This window comes from Ambystoma mexicanum, chromosome 5p, assembly GCF_040938575.1.
Source record: "Ambystoma mexicanum isolate Mex_15411 chromosome 5p, UKY_AmexF1_1, whole genome shotgun sequence".
In the NCBI taxonomy this organism is placed as follows: Eukaryota; Metazoa; Chordata; class Amphibia; order Caudata; family Ambystomatidae; genus Ambystoma; species Ambystoma mexicanum.
In genome coordinates, this window is record NC_090930.1 from 249,670,123 (window position 1) to 249,690,864 (window position 20,742).

A 20,742-nucleotide genomic window follows, 5' to 3' on the forward strand; every position below is an offset into this window, starting at 1 on the left:
TAGATGGAGATGTGCAAGGTACATGATGGAGGGTCCAAGGACATTAGGGACCTATATGATATAATGCGACAGAAGACCTTTGAAGACTTTCAGAGAATTTGGGCTACGGAAGGAGGACAATGTTGCGTACCAACAGATCAAGCACTGGGTGGCTACTCCATCGATAATGGAGGGTGCAAATAGAGCCCAAACAGAGTGAGAAAGATTACTATCCGATAGGGAGACCAACAGGGGAATGTCAACTGAAAGTGAGAAGCAAGAGGGAGAAGGAGATAGGAGACAACTCACTGACAAGGAGTGGGGACAAGCTACTCAGGGTGTGTTCAGGCTCAACACGTCCACACAAAGTCAGGAACTACAAATAGAGGTTGAGGTGTATATGTCCTCTCAAAGGAAGGAGGTGCGACAGAAGTCATGATGGGAGCCGACAACGTTGAAATCGTTGACGTCGATGGCCTCAACACAATTGTCGATGACTTCAAAGGTTTGGAAGATATTGTCGATGGCTTCGCTGTTGAAGTCTTCAACGGAAGTGTCGAAGGTATAGACATACACAGCGTCGAGGAGGTCGACAATCAAGGCGTCGATGGCCTCTCCTTCGAACTCGGCGCCGACGGCGAAAATACACTTTTCGGGCTTGCTGTATGGGTTTTCTTTGGCATCGATGATGTCGATTTTTCGTGTTTGGAGGCTCTCAACTCGAGGGATGAGATCGCTCTCGAGGAGGTACAATGGCCGGGTCCAAAGATACACAGCTCTTATGTTTCCTTGGCCTTACAACAGGAGCATCGCCTCTAGGTGTTGTCGAGGGGGGCAAGGCCGCATTCCCGAACACCTTTATCATACAGAGTCTGAATTCCTCCCATTCAGCTGGGGTACTAGATTAAGAAGGGAAAGTGACCCGTTCTGGTGAACTAGGTGACGAAGTGAACGGCGATCTATGGCGCCTATTTTTCACATGCCTCGAGGACGAGGAATGGTGCGAGCCACTTCTGGAACGGGAACGTTTTGATCTTTTTCGTCGAGGAGACGTCGGTCTTGACTCATCTGAGGATTTACGTTTGGACGGGGTAGAACGGGATTTTAAAGGCTTACCTTTCTCCAACTTCCCTCTACGTTCTCTCAGGGGCTTGGCCATCATCGACAAACAGTCCTCATACTCCGAAGACGGATGGTTTGACCATAAACGCCACAGGCAGATCCTGTGCGGGTACGTCACGGACATTTTAGCACTGCAGTTCCGGCACTTTTTTTTTTTTTTAACTTTGTTTATTTTAAATCAAGGCAGGATGACAATTACATAACAACTTGCACAATCATTTAAGCATGTTAACCCACAGACACTTTCTTACTCTCTTCGCCTCCTCCCCCCCCAGCTCCCAGGCCCGGATTCCTCCTTCTAGAGCCGTCTGCCTCGCCTCCCTGCCATCTATGTGTCCCTTTTGGGGTTTTCTTGATCCCTCAGGGTCCAGCGTGCATTAGTGGGTTTATAGGTCAGTGCTGTGAATCGCTGGTCGTATTCCAATACTGGGGCCCAAATGTTCTGGAATCTGTGGAGCGCACCCGCCTTTGCCGTTGTTACCTTTTCCGCAATCAGTATGTCCCAGAGTTTCGTCCACCACTGGGCCATGAGGGGGCCTTCTGGGGATTTCCAGGCGCGGCCCAGCACCGTTTTCCCAGCTAGTAGGCATTGGGTCAGCAGTTTTGCTCTATTTCCGGCACGTGGGTAGATCGTGGGGATTGGTGCTCCCAACAGGACGGGCTCCGGTTCTAGCGGAATCACTGACCCGGTGATTTGTGCGATGGTCCCCAGGCCAGAATCCAGAATTGCTGGATCTTTGGACAAGTCACCACGTGTGGAAAAAGGAGCCTGGGTGGCCGCACCCTCTCCAGCAGAAATAGTCCACTTGGGGGTTCATGTGATGAAGTCTCAGCGGCGGGTAATACCACTGTAGTATGATTTTGTATGCAATTTCCCTGTTGGTGATGCAGGTGGATGAGGTGTGCGTCCGGGTCCAGATGTCTACCCAGGTCTGGTTTTCTATCGGGTGACCCAGCTCCTCTTCCCATTGGGCCATGCAGCGCGTTCTCGTGCTCAGGAAGTCGCCCAAAAATCGCCTGTAGAGGGTGGATACTCTCCCACGGGCCGGGAGGTCCCCGAGTGTCAGTTCCAGGGCGGTGGGAGGACGCGTTGCTGCCTGCCGAGTTAGGGGGTGAGCACACCAGTGACGCAGTTGAATATAAGTGTACCTGTCCCTTTCCTGGAGTTGGAACTTTTCTTTACATTGCTCAAATGTGAGGGGTGCCTCTCCCAATTACAGCTGGTCTATGGTTTCAAGGCCGCCGTTTATCCAATTTTGGAACTTGCGGGGGTTCGCTCTGGGCGAAAAAGCCGGGTTATGAAAGATCGGGGATTGTGGGCTCAGTCCTCTCGGAACCCCCTTTCGTTTCAGTGCCCAATCCCAGGAATTTAGAGTGTGTCTGTTTGCCAGTAGAAGGTCTCCCCAGTGCGTTCTGAGGGGGGGTGGGATGTGTGGCAAGAATCGCAAGGGTAGGCGCATTCGTGACTGCTCCAGCTCCACCCATCTGGGGCGGTTTGTAATTGTTTGCCAAGCGTGGACCTGTGCTAATTGGGCTGCCACCCTGTAGGCCTGTAGGTCCGGGACTCCCAGTCCTCCCAGTTTGGAGCCCCCCAGTAGCGTCTTTAGGGGATTCTTGCCTTCTTACCTCTCCAGATAAATTTCAGGATCTTCCTCTGTAGGTCTCGGAGGGCTGGAGTGGGGATCGCCACCGGGAGGGAAGCACAGGCATAAAGGAACCTCGGGAGGAGGATCATCTTGCACGCCGTTATGTGTCCCAGCAACGAAATCTCTTGGGCCGCCCAGCATTTCAGGTCTCCTTTCAGTTTTCCGAATAACCGGGGAAAGTTCGCTTTGTATGTGTCTTTCGGGTCGGTTGGGATATAGGCCCCCAAATAGGGGATCGCCCTTTTTTCCCACGTGATTGGGCACATCTTAGCCAGTGGTTCCCGGTCTCCTGGGGTGAGGCCGATGCTTAGGGCCGCTGATTTGGCGAAGTTTACTGAAAAGTCGGATACCTCTCCATAGCTGGTTATTTTGTCTAGCGCGTGTCGCAGGGAGGAGCTGGCTTCTGAAAGCATGAGTAGGACGTCATCGGCATATAGGGCGATTTTATGTTGTGAAGGGCCGACCTGCGGGCCTTTCATCTGGTTGTTTTGCCTAATTCTTTGGGCAAAGGGCTCCATGGTCCGGGCGAAGAGCAGTGGCGACAGCGGACAGCCCTGTCTAGTCCTGTAAGTCAGGGGGATCGGGGCCGAGTTATGTCTGTTGATCCTCAGGAGTGTCTTTGGGGCTGTATAATTAGCCAGGACCATTGTTTGGAATGCTGTCCCAAAGCCGAAGGCCCCCAAGGTGTATTTCATAAATGCCCAATCCACCCTGTCGAATGCCTTGGTCGCATCTAGGGCCATTAAGACCAGTTTCTGGGAGTTCCGGGTAGAAAGGTGCACTATGTTTAGGGACCTCCAGATGTTATCTCCTGCCGCCCGGTGCAGAATGAAACCCGCCTGGTCTGGTTGAATGACCTCTGGAAGGACGCGACCAAGGCGGTTCGCCAGAATTTTAGAGTATAGATTTGCGTCAATGTTCAATAGTGCAATCAACGGGGCGTGGCCAGCAGGCGTAGGATGCAGACGTGATCCCTCGCTGCTCCCGGCCGCCAGCCCAATCCTACATCCATCCTGTCACTAGAAATAGAGATTAAAAGCCTTAAAATACCATAGCGACGCTGGAACTACTGCTGCCTCGACTCAGAACATCGCGGACCCGAATCGGTACGGGCTTTACGAGATACAGCCCTCAGCGCACACAAGCTGCGGGCCGCGACCAGCAACCAAGATGGCCGCCTGAGGACGAGGGAGACAGAGGCTGAGGATCCCTGAAACTGCAGCCGCCTCGAGGAAACCGCGAAGTGCGCGCAGTCACCCACCCGCTGGCTGCGAGGAAAGAAGCGACTGTCCGGAGCCATCGCACACTCACCTTCCCGGCTGCAGGGCCGCGCCGACTGAAATACGCGGCGACCGGTGCTCCCGCGCGCGCGTTTTTGCGGGGAGACCCAGCCGCTGCACTCAGGCACCAACAGATCCGGTCGGCTGTCAGCGAGATCCGCTGACCGGAGCGCAGAAGGGAGCCTGTGGAGAACCACACCACCACCTCACTTGAAGGGTGAGAATCAACGAGGACTCGCCTTTCCCCTTCCCCCTGGATCGCCGGCAATTCCCACAACACGAAGGCATCCTCCCCAGCTGCAACACTGGGGTAAGGAGCGAAGGAGAAGGGAGGTGAACGGCGATCCTCGCCTCCTGGCCCGAAACACGCGCAAGGCCCAGAACGGGCCCTACCAATCCACGAAGAAGGCTGCCTGTGCAACCCGCCGGCTTGCACCACGAGTGGAGTATAATACGGACACGGCGACCGAAACGACACCGCGAGTGCTCTGACAGCGGCTCCTGATTATCTCCCCGGTCGCTCGCTGGCGACCCGGGATAGCGGTAAGGAGAGGGGGAGACGGGGGATTGGACCCTGACATCCTGTGTGACATTCCCTGGATATATATATGTGTACACACCACGCGCTGGGCGAAATAACTGCATAAACGCAGCTCCCAACATATGTGTGGCACTTACTAAGCGAAGCTTCCAACCCCGGAGGGACACCCCTGCTGTGTGAGCCGACACGATACGGAGAGGGACTTTAGGCCCCCCCTGGCTATATATAAAAGGACGCCGAACAAACCACGCTGCGCCTGCCGGGCTACGTTTGCCCACTACCCTTGAGCCCCTGGGCTTGAACAGAACCGCTTTCGTCCACCCGCCAAGCTCACCCGTGGAACCAGCCGGCGCCACCCTCCCTCCGCGCATCTAAAGCTACTATCACACACTATCACGAGCGTTACTTTGCGGGGCACCCACACAGCCGCGGTGCACAGAACTTCGGTTCCACAGCCGGACCCATCCATGGAGCCTCCCCCAACACGCACTCAGATGCAAGCGCATGGAATGTAGATACTCCTCCTACGAAGTGTTGTAACTACGGAGCGGCCATACCCGAATCTCTCCCCCCCCAATAATAACACACGCCTCCCTGCCCTCCAAAGAGCCCCTCCCTCCAGGTGAACCCCTACCGCCACCTCACTACCATTCCTGCAATGGGGAAAGATAAGCCCAGGAAGACCTCCACACAAAGCAGGATTGAACAATACGCAACCACGCCACTCTCTCGCTCCCCGGAAAGGCCAACACAACAGGATCTAGACTGCATGGAAGATAATATCTCCCTCAGAGACATCATGGGTGCAATTGCCAGTTCTAGAACTTCCATGGAGAAAAAGATGGACAGTATAGGTGCGGACGAATCCTTGTTGAGACATGATCTCCAGAAGCTGACCTCACGTACCGGGGAGGCGGAGATGCGGATCTCCGAAACCGAGGACAACCTTCGCGGTGTGAACCAACAGATGTCTGGCATGGTGGCACACATAAAGCTCCTGGAAGCAAGAGCAGACGAAAGTGAGGGCAGATCAAGACGGAACAACGTCCGCATACTGGGTCTTCCAGAAAAAGCCGAAGGAGATTGCATGGAACTATTCCTTGAGGGGTGGCTCGCGGATATATATGACGTACAGTCCTTCTCCAAATTCTTCTCCATCGAGCAAGCCCACCGCATTCCCACCGGTAAGATCATGCCAGGAGCACCTCCACGTACAGTCATCGCAAGGTTCCTAAACTATAGAGATAGAGACACAGTACTGCAACTGGCGAGGTCTAAAGGAACTATTACGTACAATGGGTCAAGAATTGCGTTCTTCCCTGACTTCACTAGAGAAGTACAGAAAGCGCGCCAATCATTTGATTCCCTTAAAAAACGACTGCAATCAATGGGAGATAAATATGGGCTAATATTCCCCGCCCAGCTTAAAATATTTCACAAGAACACAACAGTCCACTTCACTGATCCTAAGGAGGCGTGGAGCTGGGCTGAAAGGCACATAGATGGCGACTGGAGCGCTGACGGAAGACAAAGAGGAGAACGGAATAGACCTCGCCCTGACCGACCACCTGATCAGGAACCGCAGCAACAACAACAAAACGGAATCCTACAACATGCGGAGGATTAGAAGGCATTACCAATATCTCGGATATACAGATCACTACTAACATACCGCAAAGGTGCTGTACTGTACACCGCAAACGCGACGATGACGGCAATTCCGGCTGGCGGCCGTCCAAACAGCGCCCCCCCATCCCGCCCCCGGACACTAAGTGAAATCGGAACACCGTATAGCGGAGTTCCACCACCCTGCCTTGTGTTTCCCCCTGAGACGCAACATCTAGCACATCCGCACTCTGAAAACGGATTGTCACGGGGCAGGCAGATGTAGATAACAGTTAAATCGTTCAGAAGTTAACATTGGGTCGACAGATGCTTCAGTTGTGGGTGGAGTATAGGGAGGGGGGAGTTGGGGTTGTTACATCTATTCAATGTTTATCATACAGAGGCACGACGAGCACGATATACGGACCAAATATCACAGAACTGTTACATATGCATCCAAGGAAATACAACTGTGTAAGCAGATCCCGCACTGACAATGGCAGCCGAGTACACTTCAAACCAAAGCAAACTTAAACTCCTGGCATGGAATGTGAACGGATTGGGTGCCAGCATCAAAAGACGGCTAGTCCTGCAGCATCTAAACAGACATTCCCCAGACATAGCCATGCTGACCGAAACACATCTAGCCGGAAACATATGCAAATTTTTCCAAAGATCAAACTACTGCACTGCGGTTCACGCAGGCTTCTCTATGGGAGCGAGAGGAGTCCTCATACTAATCCACAAGAGACTTCCGCTGGTGATCACGAACGTTCTTCAGGACAGAGGAGGCCGGTATGCATACATTGAAGCAACACTATGGAACCAAACACTGGCACTCATGGCAGTGTACTCCCCACCAGCTCTCCTCAATGACCTGCTAAACGAAATTACCCCCATCCTGGCAACGAGAAATGCAGACACAATGGTGATAGGAGGAGACTTTAATGAGGTCATGGACTATACGCTTGATCGCACGCACCTGAGAAGCAGAAACCCCGCCACTACGACTAAACTGGCCTCCTTTGTGTCGGCAATGGGCCTCTGTGATGTGTGGAGAGTTCTTCATGCTCAGACTCGACAATATTCCTTCCACTCGGGGGCCCACGCCTCGATGTCTAGGATAGATTATTTCTTCCTCCCACACCAAAGTAGTCACCAAATAAGCAATGCATCCTTCCTTCCCCGAGGAATCTCTGACCATTCTCCACTGCTACTAGAACTGGAAACAGCTAGACCACGACCGCCCCCCTTATGGCGTTTAAATACCTACTACTTGGGATTCCCTGAATTTCAGGAGATGATAGAGACCTCCCATTACTTTGAACTTAATACAGATTCGACTGATAACCCCAATACACTGTGGGAGGCGTACAAGCCAGTTCTGCGCGGAGTAATTATATCATGGACGTCCCATAAGAAGAGGATGCATCGCGAAAAAATCATGGAAGCTGAAACTGAAGTCATGTCCAAGGAACTGGAACACACTGCCAGTGACACCCCGGAGTCGAATAGAGCCTTACTAATGGCACAGAAGAAGTTGCATTACTTATCCTTAGACTGTGCCAGGAAAGCACACGCTGCAATGAAGGCACGTGTATATGAAACGGGAGACAAAGCAGGTAAACTGCTTGCGTGGCTGGAAAAACGAGACGAGGGTCAATCGAAGGTGAAATGCATCAGAACCCTAAACGCAAATCTAGCCCACATCGATGCAGACATCGCTGAACGCTTTGCTGAGTTCTATGAGAACCTCTACGAACCCCCCACCAATGCTATAGACAGTACCATACTAACTGATATTGTCCTCCCAACACTCAACACAGACCAGATCACCGCTCTAGACAGCAAAATCACTACTACTGAGATATCAACTGCCATCGGACAACTCCAGGCTGGTAAGACCCCAGGCCCGAACGAGTTCCCAATAGACTTCTGGAAAAAGCTACACCATCTGGACATACCCGCACACTTGCTCAATGTGTTTGAGCACTCCCTAAATCAAGGCGAGCTCCCACCTGATCTCCGCAAAGCCACCATTATAGTAATTCCCAAAAAGGGTAAACCCCCTGAAGACTGCACATCCTATCGACCCATATCCCTCATTAATAGCGAAGCCAAAATACTGGCCAAGGTTCTTGCCAATAGATTACAACTAGTCATCACGTCCCTGATCCACCCGGACCAATGTGGCTTTATGCCCCAGAGGTCGACCAGAATGAATATTCGCAGACTGCATCTGGCACTAGAGAGAGCCCCAGCCTTGCAGCAATCACTAGCTCTGTTGGCCATAGACTTCGAGAAAGCATTTGACTGTTCATTGGGAGGCGCTATGGGCCATAATGCGCAGGATGCACTTCGGAGAACCGTTCATAAAATGGGTACAACTACTATACAATAACCCAGTAGCCGAGGTTAAAGTAAATGGGTGGCCGTCGCGTACCATCCGACTAGGGAAGGGAACCAGGCAAGGTTGCCCACTCTCGGCAATGGTGTTTGCACTGATAATAGAACCACTGGCAGTCCTCCTGAGGGAGACTACCACATGGACTGGCTTTAGATGGGGTCCGAACTGCGAAGATAGAGTATCCCTCTATGCAGATGATCTCCTAGTGTACCTGGGCGACCCAGCATCTTCATGCCCTGTAGTCACGCAAATCCTAATAGAGTACAGATCCTTTAGCGGACTCAAAGTAAACTGGTCCAAATCTGTGCTGTTCCCAGTTAAAGGGATAGATTGCATTCCAACATCGGGTTCCCCATACAAAGTTGAAACCAATCAGTTCCGATACCTAGGTATTCTAGTCGCCAACGAGCTAAATAGCTACGTAAAACAAAATCTACACCCACTCATCAAAAGATATGAGCAAGACGTAGCCCACTGGCAAGCACTGACACTGTTAGGCAGGGCAGCACTCTTTAAGATGCTGACGTTACCCCGTTTTCTATACATTCTACAGAATGCCCCCCTCCACATCCCCGCTGTAGAATTCCACAGTATAAATAGCACAACACGTACACTCCTATGGGGTGGGAAACGCCCGAGAATTGCCCTCCAAACTCTCCAACGCTCAGTCTGGGAAGGGGGAATAGGACTCCTGAACATCCAGCTCTATTATTGGGCAGCTCAAATGGCAACAGTCAATGATATCCTGCATGGAGACCCGAGCATCCCTCACATAAGAGCCGAACTAGCGGCGAGACACGGTATGTCCCCACTCGAAAGCCTCTACTGTAAGCAGACTCGCCCACCTGAACGCACGATAGCAGTACACACAGCCTTGGTGTGGAAAGAAATACATAAACACATAGGTTGGGATAACAAAATTACCCCAGTCCAACCCATCTGGAACAATGCTCACCTCCCGAATCTTGCCAACCTCCCGAAATGGCCAACCTGGGCTGCAGCTAACATACAGACGATTCAGCAGATAGTAGTGAACGACCAGCTGATGCAGTTCCCTGAGCTTGCTGCAACACATGGCTTGCTAGAGACTGAACAGTATCACCACGGACAACTACAGCATGCACTTATCGTACACAGGGCCCAACTCGTGGACATGCCGGAATGCACACCTATAGAAAGGAGCATAGTAATGGATAAGGTAAACAACAAGGTCACATCTACCATGTACAATGCTATCTCCTCATTTGGTACGAAAGAGCTGCTGACCTTGAAGACGAAATGGGAAAATGATATTGGCCCCATATTACCTGAAGACTGGATTGAAATCCTGATGTATCCTAGAGAATGTGCAATTTCGGCACAAATTCGGCTGGTGCAATTTAAGATACTACATAGGATATACTATCCCCGAATAACCCTGTACAATTGGGGCAAATCGACCGACCCCAAATGCCTACGCTGCAAACAAGAAGAAGGATCCTTCTACCACATCCTCTGGCAGTGTACACGCATACAACGCTTCTGGCATAAATGTAGCGTGAGGCTTTCCAGGGTCATATGCCGCCCAGTTCCGACGGATCCTAAACTCCTGCTCTTGGGCATTGTAGACACTCTAGAACTGTCACGATTCGAAAGGCTACTGGTTTCAACTTCCACAGGAATTGCGAAAAGGAACATTGCACAATTGTGGGGTTCAGAAAACACCCCGAAATACGATCAGTGGACATCGGATGTGGATGCAGTCATTTTAATGGAACGCCGAGTCTACCAAGCTAGAGGCTGCCCGGGCAAAGCAGATAAGATTTGGGGAAGATGGGAACAGACAATATAAATCTGATGTAATATTGGCAGTTTGCATTGGCACGCAGTCCTACAGAGACTATATCTGCTAACACCATTCTTTGGGATGCTTGCACATCATAATCATCCATAAACTGCCTGCTGCCTTAACTGCTCATATACTTCACATCATGTGTGTCGCTGCGATTGCATATGTTTTAAGTATACTCATCCGTGCTACTCTGCCAACTGTATGTAAAGTCTTATGGTTTTGTTTGTAACTTGTTGTTTATTGCACAAAATGTAATAAAAATGTGTTATTTAAAAAAAAAATAGTGCAATCGGCCTGTATAAGGCCAGGTCCCTCAGGTCTTTCCCAGGTTTGGGCAGGAGGATGGTGGTTGATTCCTGCATCGAGGGGGTTACCGACCCTGTTTCCCTGAAGGAGTTGAAAAGTGTCACCAGTGGGGGGGGGTCTAAATAATGTACATAACCTGGCCGAGAATCCGTCTGGGCCCGGGGCTCGTGTTTTTGAGTGATTTAATGGCATCTCCAATCTCTTGTTGCGGTTGGTTCCGTGGGGTGGCCGTCATGACCTTGGTGAGGTGGCCCACCGCTAGTTGTTTTTTGGGTTCCGAATATTGGACAACACTTTTAGGGTCACGCAGGCCTGCGATCATATTGGTTCGTCTTAGTTTGGCCAGTTTGGCCACCAGGATTTTATTGGCCTTATTCTTTGCGTAGTATGATTGTTTGGCCTTGGCCATGAGTAGGGCGGTTTGTTCTGCAGCCTTTTTTCTTATGGGCTTCCTCTGCAGCCCCTAGTTCTTGCGATCAGGATGCCTCTGATAAATGCTTTCATAGCATCCCAATTGTTTGCCACAGAGGTATCGGAAGCTGGGTTTTCTTCAAAGAAGTTCTTGATGGATTTTGCGATCTTGTCCCTTGTTGCCATATCATTGAGGATAGGGTCGTAAAGTCCATCTGCGTGGGCTGTTGGATTTAGGGTTCTGTGCCCGGATCTCCAGGATCACTGGGGCACGGTCAGATAGGGCTCTCGTGCCGATGGATACCTCCATCGTTTGGGGGAGGTTAGGAGGAGGTTGATCCTCGAGAAGGTCTGGTGGACGTATGAATAGAAGGAGAAGTCTTTTTCGGTGGGGTGGAGCACCTGCCATGCATCCACCACCTCTAAAGATTGGAACATCTGGAGGAGGCTCAGCGCCTGGGTGAAGTCGCTCAGAGTCGGGGGGTGCGATTTGTCTCTTGTGGGGTCTGGAACGCCATTGAAGTCTCCTCCGATTATCGTTTGGCCTTCTATGAAGCGTGAGAGGGAGGAACCCAGTGAGTCGTAAAAATTTGATTGTCCGACGTTGGGGGCGTATACCGAGATGAAAGTGTATAGATCTCCCAGCAGAAGGCATTTGACCGCTACAAATCGGCCTTCCGAACATGTTTTTATTTCCAATATCTGTGGGTTTAGGTCCTTCCTGAAGAGGATCGCAGTGCCCCCTTTTTTAGTTCCTCCTGAGGCGAAGAATTGGAGGGGGTACCATTGGGAAACGGAGCCGGCCCACATCTGTTTGTAGCAGGTGCGTCTCTTGGAGCATGGCTACTGCCGCCTCTTCATCCCGAAGTTTTAGTAGGATTGCTTTTCGCTTAGCAGGAGAGTTCAGCCCATTGACGTTTAGGGAGAGGAGCCTTAGGGTTTGGTGGTCTGCCACTAGGTCACTCTCTGTGAGTTGGGTTGGGGGGGAGTTTTGGGGGTCGAGCGGGGGTGGATCAACTGCCATTACTGTTGAGAGTTAGGTGTGTATCATCCTGCACTTGGGGTTTTAACACGCGCCCCCAACAGGGGGGCGTAACCTTAACCAGCGGGTGGGCCGACATTGTGTGTGCGGACGCACCCTTGGCCAACTGGGCAAATGAACGAATCAAGGTGTAGAGTACCGTGGGTTTCCAAGGATTCAACGTTGGAACTTTCCTTGGAGTGGGTATGAACCATGGGTGTGGCCTGCCGCCACCGTCGAAGAGATCTATTTATCTGGGAGTGAGCTGGTGGTTCCATAGTAGGCGAGGGCTGTCGAGCCGAGGCCGATGTCGCCCAGATCCATGAGGCGTGCACCGTCCCAGTTTACCTCCTCCTGTGGTTTCCCTGTATCTTCGACCACGATGATCGCCTGGGCTTCGGGGAGGGGGATGGTTCAGCTTCCCCAGCCCCCGCCAGATTCGGTGAGGGGTCTCCTCGGGTGAGGTTGGATGCATGATTTTGTTTGCGTCTTCCAAGTGGCTGATTCGCCGAACAGTGCCTTTATATGAGAACTGTAGCGTCGTTGGAAATAACCATCTGTACCGCACCCGTTGGTCTTGGAGAAAGAGTGCCAAGGGGCGGAGTGCCCTTCTTTTCTGTAGAGTGAGTAATGAGAGATCCTGATAAATCTGCAGTGGGGTGCCCTGAAACGAGAGGTCGTCTCCCGTTTGGCTAATCGCTGAGATGGCCTCTTTAGTTGTGAAGAAGTGAACCCTGGTGATCACATCTGGGGGAGGGTCTGAATCCACTCCCTGGCGTGGGCGCAGTCTATGCGTTCGGTCTAGCAGTAGTTGGGATTTGTCCAGATCCGGGAGCAGGGCCTGGAAGAAGTCCCCTATGTATTCCGCTAGCTTGTTGTCGGGGACATAGGATGGAACACCTCGGATCCGGAGGTTATTGCGACGCGCCCTGTTTTCAAGGTCCTCTTGTTTAAACTCCAGGATCTCATATTTATCTTGTAGGGTGTTGATGGATTGCTGGATTTCCCCCAGGGAGGTAGTGTGGAGTTGTGAGCGGTCTTCGATCTCTCCCCAGCCTCTGCTCAACCTCTGTTACCCTCTGGTCAGTCTGCTCTACTTTGGAGGTGAGTTCTGATAGGCAGGAGCAGAATTCGGACTTGATGTCTGCCATGAAGGCCAATAGGTCCCCTCTAGTAGCGAGAGCATCCTTTTCTTCTGGATGTTTCTGTGGGGTCAGTTTGGGAGGATCATGCTTTTTGCCTTTGTCTGCTACTGCAAACATAGTGGTTATGTCTGCGGCTTTACCGGCCTTCGTTTGTTTAGTCATAGTGGCTAGGTGGGGGAGCCGCATCAGGGAGGTCTCGATGTCCACCGGGGGGCACTAAGAATGTGAAGGAGGCCTTGTAGGGGAACTCTCCAAGTGAGCACCCCAATGGATCAGGTCCTGCGGATTTTTGCGAGTTGTTGAGCTGGTTGGTTGAGTGTGTCCAGTAACAAAAGGGAAGCCGGAGGTCCGTTGCGTTGTTCTGGGCTGGGTCAGCGCGCTGGGTGGGTATGTGGGCCGGGGCGCCCCAGGAAGGACGTGGGGGGTGGGAGTCCGTATTACACTGGGCCTTAGCTGGAGGGACTTCCGTGTGCCGCGTGTGTTGTGCCGCTGGTGTGGACTTGCTCCTGGCGTGCTTCGTTTCTTTGGGGGAGAGGGGGTGGGGATCTCACCCGGGGGTGCTGTGCTGTAGGGCCCCTGGTTATTACGCTGCGGTTGGTGTTGCCTCTGAGGCTTCTTGGGGCTCAGATCCGTTTGCGCGTGTAGGGGGGGGCTCCCATCCAACGCCTCAACTCCCCGATCCGGCTGTACTTGGATCCTGCTGATGTGTCCGTTGGGCGAAGGCGCCTGGGCCTCTCCTGGAAGCGGGATGTCTCTGCAGCTTCCCGTAGCGCAGGCTCCCAACCAAGGCTCCGGCCGAATCCGGCACGCGGCGCCCCCATCCTCGGGGTCTGGATCAGTGCGGAGGGAGAAGGGGGGAGGCAGGGAGCAGTCCCTCTGTCGCCGCCCGCCCCCGGCAGAACTCCAGGAATGAGAAGGCCCCTGGTAGGTGCTCCGCCACAGTCCCAGCCGCGTCTGCCGTGGGGGCCCGAGTGAGAGTCGCGGAAGGCTCTTGCTTCTGCAGCTGGGTCTGCGGCTGCTTGTGCTGTCGGGTATCAGTGCGCCCCTCCTCTCCGTTTTCTTAGGTCTCCACTCGCCCCCTGCCTCAAGGTTCGTTTGCTTCTCTGGGGATCGCAGGCGCCCACCATCTTGATTTTCGTGAAGGGCCCTGGGTGCAGGGTTTGGCGGCCAAAATCGGGTGCAACGCACACGCGTTAGTCGGTCATCTTCGACCTCGTTTTGCCCCAATGGTTCCGATCACCTTGAGTGGTATTGGTGATCGCGTACCTTCATTGGAACCGCATGAAATTTGCGGCGGTGACGGGTCACCCACGGGCGGCTTCAAGGGACCGACCGCATACGTGGCGCTCCAAGCCACGCCCCCCGTCCCAGCACTTTTTAAATTCGGACCGAGGAGTAGACGACGCCGATGAAGATGCCATATTGCGTCGAAAACTCGAAGATTTTTTGAAGAAATATCGAAGAATTTACTGACTAGAACTAAGGCATTAAGTTACCGAAGCTGTGAAGCGTGGAAAAACAGAACTGAGGCCAATGGGCGCTGCCCTCATAACACGCTACTTCTACCTTTGGTGACTTTGACGTCGAGACAGAGGCCTCCGAGGGACATCGACTCGACCAGACCTTGACGCACAGTGCCCTCTACTGATAAAAGAATTTCGAGGCAGCAAGCTGGATATTGGAAATATCAAAGATAAGGAATATGTGGGAGGACACAATCCATTCGAATAATATTTTTTGTAAAATTGATTTGTAACAATTTTCAAAAGCAAATTTTAAATAATTGTAGTCAAAAGAAATGCATTTAAAACTGCAAAGCGCTTACCTCAATATCTCCATTAGATCCTTTGTTTAGCTGAACGTGGTTCACAAATTCTACACCTTTCTGGTCTATCAGATACTTGCATCTATGTTTACAAAAGATTTGTTATTCAAAAAAGGTGTACCATTTAACAGAAATGAAAACAATGCATTTTAAATCCAATATAGAGTAGAAAGCTACAATCAAAAATCTCTTTCATTCTCCTGCAACACACAGGAGTTCCCATGTTCTAGGTTAGATCACTTTTTCTTCCTTTATCCTGATTTTTTCCAACTTGACTTGGCCTCTTTTATGGTTATATTGTGGATTGACGCAGGTATTTGCACACCTGTGTGCCATCCCAACTGCTAAAGAGCAAACTGGTAGAATATAATCATACTTGCAAGCGTCAGTCACAAACAGTCCATTCACCTGCTAAATCAGCTGCTAATGCAAGTTGCAATAGGTGGATGCCTTTTCAAACATCTATTGCAAACTTTCAATTCAACAATATGTGGAACTGTGAAGATGACAGTGATATGCCAAAATTGTTTGGGGTGTATTGATCTCCCTTCTTGGGTCTAAAGACTAGAGAGGTGAAAGCAGACAATAAGTGATGCTAAGTGGTCAGACATTCCCAGCACGTGATCCGACATGTAAAATTGATCCACGGGTGCATGAACGATTGGAGGAAAAAGCAAGCAGTGAGTTGACAGTGTATTCTACTCAGTGGTCAGTGCACACAATAAGTTCATAGTGCTGGTTTGAGATTGTATGTGTTAGTCTCTGCAGCAGTGAACAGAATCAGTGGGCAAAATTGTTCATCTCTACAGTAAAAAGGAGCACATTGAAGCCCATATAGAAAGCAACCAAGACAGCTGAAAGGCCCAGGGAAGACCTTTTAAATTAACATTCTGGGTAGCGTACCGGGTAGTCCAATTGTCTGGATGTGGTGATCCACAGTCTAAATCCACTGGCATAAGCACAACCAGAGAAGCAGATATTTACCACAGTAAATGAACTATAAAGTTGCTGGCCCATACCCAGGTAACTTATTCTGCTTGGACCTTAACCACCTTTGAATTTCCTTTGCAGTAATTTCCATATTGCTCTCATGAGAGAACAATACCTTCTAAAAATACCCAGCGCTCGCCAACTCCAACTTGACTTCTTTCCAGCCACTCTCTACCACCTTACCCAAACAACCTACCCCCACGAGAGGCAATTCTCTCGACCTCTTTTTCCCCATCATCCTCCCATATGATTGACAGTTTGACTACTCTCTCTCCTTCACTTCAATGTTCCTGTTCCAACCCCCACTCCCACCTCTTATTTCTAAGTTTACACCAGAGCCTTTGGTTCCCCATCTGGCAGAGTGCAGATCCTCACTCCCATCAATCTCCTCACCAGCCCTCTGCAAATGAACAGAACTCCAATGACTTTAATGTAGCTTTCAACTCTCCATTCAGTGCCCGACCCACTCCTTTAATTAACACAATCAGCCCCAAAATTCGACGGCTTAAGACCGACATTCGTCTGCACATATAACACTGGCACTTAACTTCCTGCACACCCTAGTGCCTACAGGAATGCCCTCATAACACTAAGGTCCTAAACATCACTGTGTCCTCTTAATTAGGCTACCTCATTTCCACTATCAGCTGCCACCCTTGCAAACCATACTGTACCCTCCAAGCCATTCTCACACCCTGCCGTTAATGCAGATGGCCCCTCCTTATCAGTCAAGATCACCAAGACATGGAATGCCTTCACTGCCCTGATCTTCCTTCTTCCCTCATCCCTCCTCCCTCCTTTTTCTTACCTCCGCCACATAAACTCTTATCCTACCTTTGCAACTCATCCGCAACCTCACTCGCCATTGCTTCCTTGCATTTGCCAGAGAGGCAAGCAATAATTCCCAGGTTAGCTCTGCTGCACAACTAAAAGAAATAGCATCAATTTAAAAAAAGAATAGCATCAATTTTCCCTTTCCTTCTTTTGTAACCTCTCCCTCACGGATGGGTTCTTGATCTTCCCCACATTTCAAAGTTGCAACTGTTGTACCTATCCCCAGAGGTCATCTACGCACACAAATATTCTTGCCAACTATCAACCTGTTTCTCTTCTCCCCCAATACTGTGGTATTCAAGAGGATCCCCAGTTGCTTGGCAGTTAATAGACCCTGACTCCCTTTAACCCATTTCCACAGCTGCCACACAACAGAAACTGCCCCGACTCAACTGTGTCATCACTGCCCATCAGCTCACACTATGCCACATACTGTTCCTGAAGGCTTACGTCTGCAACATCCTTCACCATGGTCTGGACTTTCCTACTGACGTTCACAGCAGGATTGACAGTCTTGAATTCTTCATCTATGGCTTGCTGTTCCCCTTGTCTTGTTATGTTTTTCTATTTGGGGTTTTCCTCAGAGTGTTTCTGGCACACAATCATATCTCGCTCCTGTTTACTAGCTGTGCTAGTCAGCTGCTGGCAGAGTGGCATCTGGAAGGGATCAGTCATCATTCTTCCCTTTCACCAATTCACAAAGCGTTGAGGTAAAACACATTGGAGTTCCTGTCCTATGAACAGTCCTCATTTAGGCTCAATGCCTCTAAATCAAGGAGATTGAAAGACTCACATGAAAAACTAAAATGCAAAATTAAAAACGTGCGATTGAAGGGTAAACTAATCAAAGATATAGATTGGGCCTGGCATCTGCTACGTTCTAGCCTTAATTGGTAAAGCATATGCTGGACACAACCAGCAGAGGATACAATATATGTATTCAGTAATGTCTGATTGAGCATGCACCAGTCTACTCCATCTAGCTTAGTCTAACTCGCCGCACACCGCTTCCCGGGAAAACTGTCCGGAGTGTAGACCCCAAACCAACCTGCACTTGACCACCAATCTGTTGCCCTGCATCTGCCTTCCTCCCAAATTAACAGTACACTTCAAGCGAGCTATTAGTTTAGTTTATTTATTTGTAGAGCGCTCCAAGTCCTGAACCATCTGGGCACTTAGCTTACAGGTTGCAGAGTTACATTTTACTAGGTTTTACCAATTTACAAATCTGCATATATAGTTAGGTATGATAGGATATGTGCATGTTGCATATATACAAAAGCAGATATACAGTTACGAGTTGCATAGTTTCATTTTACAGAATAATATATATATACAAATACATTTGAGTTTTGAGAGAAATTGGCAGGATGCATATATTCAATTAGGTTTTGCAATTAACAATAGTTGGGTAGAGAGGAGGTGAATGCAAGTAAAATGTACAATATCAGCGGCAGGTTATGCATGGAAAGGCAGTGTTATAGGATTAGCTGTGTTCTTGCTCACGTAGCCAGAGCTTGCTATTTTTTCTGAATAAGTGGTATAAGGGTTCTGATCTTAGAGTGATGGGGAGCACGTTCCAGCTTTTGGATGCAAGGACAGGGAAACTGGACCCTCCTGCTCTTTGGTGGTTGAACCAGGGGATCTTGATGCAGTGAGATTGGGCAGTTCTGGTCGGTAGGGTAAGTATTTTATGGTTTAAGTTGTTAGACAGGTATTGGGGTGCGCTGTTGGTGAGACATTGATGCGTAAGAGACGAGGTTATGAATGTGATTCTTTGCTTAACGGAGAGCCAGTTCAGCTTGCCCTGGTTTCAGATACATGTTGTGATCTCAGCATATTCAAAGCAGACCGGATGGCGTTATTTTGAATGACTTGCATTTTGTTAAGGTTTCGTTGAGTAGTTCCTAGATAAAGAGCATTACAATAGTCCAGTTTGGATAGGACTAAGGCTCTAGCTATAGTGATACAGTTTGACGACTTTATGAAAGGTCTACAAGCAGTGATAAGCTTGCAGGTGTAGGCAGACAAGGGTGCAACAGCATTAGTTCGTCTTGTAAGTGAGAGAGCGGAGTCCCGGTAAATGCCTAAGGTTTTTACATCGTTGGAGATTTTGATTATGTTACCATCAATATTGAATGAGTTAAACTGATCATCTAGTTTGTTCAATTTAGCAGGTGACCCAAGAAGGAGCAGCTCTGTCTTATCGTCATTAAGACAGAGTCCATGCTTGGCCATCCACGCTTGTATAATAAGGTAAATAATGTTGAGTGTTTGACTATCTGTGGCATAGTCACCTGTGATGGGGATGAGTATTTGGGTGTCATCCACGTAATTAGTGTAGGTGACACCCAAATAGTCAAGGTCATCAAGCAATGGCTTGATAAACACGCTGTATAGTGTTGGTGACACACAGGAGCCTTGGGGAACACCACATGTGACTGGTGTTGGTTTTGCGGAGGCTGAAGGTGCAAAGACCCTCATAGATCTATTATTGAGGAAAGACTTGATCCAAGCATTAGCTTTGTCTGAGAAATGTGCGGCAGATGTAAGATGCTTGCAGAGGATTTTATGGTTGACAAGGTTGACCGCTGCCGACAGGTCAAGAAGGAGGAGCAAGGCCAGTTTACCTTTGTCTTTCAGGGATTAAATTTGGGTCTTGAGGTCGCTCAAAGCCGTTTCGGTCCCATGGATGGGTCTAAACCCTGATTGTCCAAGACCAAGAAGGTTGTTAGATTCCAGGTAATGTTGAATCTGCAGGTAAGCAGCTCGATCCAGAATTTTCAACAGAAAGGATACTGTGGTGATGGGTCTGTAGTTGGAGGGATTATTGGGGTCTAAAGTAGGCTTTTTTAATAGAGGAAGTACCCAAGCATCTTTTAAGTTGTTAGGTACGGAACTGGATTTAAATTAAGCGTTAATTATGAGCTGTGATGAAAGGGGCGAGTTCCCTTACAGCCTCTTTAATAATGGGAACAGGGTAGATATCTCCTTGGCAGTTTGAAGGTTTTAATTTCAAAATGGTGTTCTCAACGTCTTTGATTGAAAGGGGGGAGAAATTGAATTGGTTGTGAACGTTTTTGTCTGATGAAGTGGGATTGGGAATAGAAGAGGTATTGGATACATGGAATTTTTTTGATTTCCATTTTACTTTGAAGCATGGTAATTTTATCTTGTAGTGCATTCTGAATATTAGTACACCAGGAAATATCTTTGGTACAGGTATCTGGAGGTGGGGCGGGAGATTCTAACTCTTTCAGGATGTTAAATAGTTCCTTAGTGCTTGATTTCGCGTTGGTGATGCGGTCATTAAAGTTATATTTTTTGGCTTGGAGAATGGCTACTTTATAGTTAAGGGAGGCTAATGAGAAATTATCTTTATTGACTGTGGAGGCGGTGCCTTTCCATAAAGTTTTTGCATTTCTTTTTAGCTTCCGTAAGGATCTAAGGTGAGGGGTGTACCATGAAATAAGGTGCGCCCGGGGTTTATATTTGCAGAGCTTTAAAGGAGCTATTTTGTTAATGGCTGTGAGTAACATATTGTTATTAAGGTCAACTAAGGCAGTAGGATGAGTCGGTTCTGTGACTGAAGTGGTGGGGTTAATATTGGGCTGGAGCAGAGGCAGCAATTTCTCCTGTGCTATATTGCGTTTATTTCTAGTGTTCGTGGGTGGGGCCAAGATCTGGTTGTTGGATTGGATACTTTCTTTTATGATAGAGATTATGTGATGGTCTGACCAAGATAACACGTCTTGTTTTACTTACATCCAACCCCCTTTACACAGGAACTCTATAAGGT

The 20,742-nt window shown here is 49.5% G+C and overlaps 1 protein-coding gene across 5 annotated transcripts in view; it reads right to left on the reverse strand.

Moving 5' to 3' along the window:
- XIAP (X-linked inhibitor of apoptosis) overlaps positions 1-20,742 on the reverse strand; it is a 683,213-nt gene that overhangs the window by 343,526 nt on the left and 318,945 nt on the right. For all 5 annotated transcript variants that reach the window (XM_069612668.1, XM_069612665.1, XM_069612667.1 and 2 more), the window contains exon 4: positions 15,120-15,201. In XM_069612668.1, the coding sequence (XP_069468769.1) occupies positions 15,120-15,201 (82 nt within the window). The remainder of the gene's footprint in view (positions 1-15,119; positions 15,202-20,742) is intronic.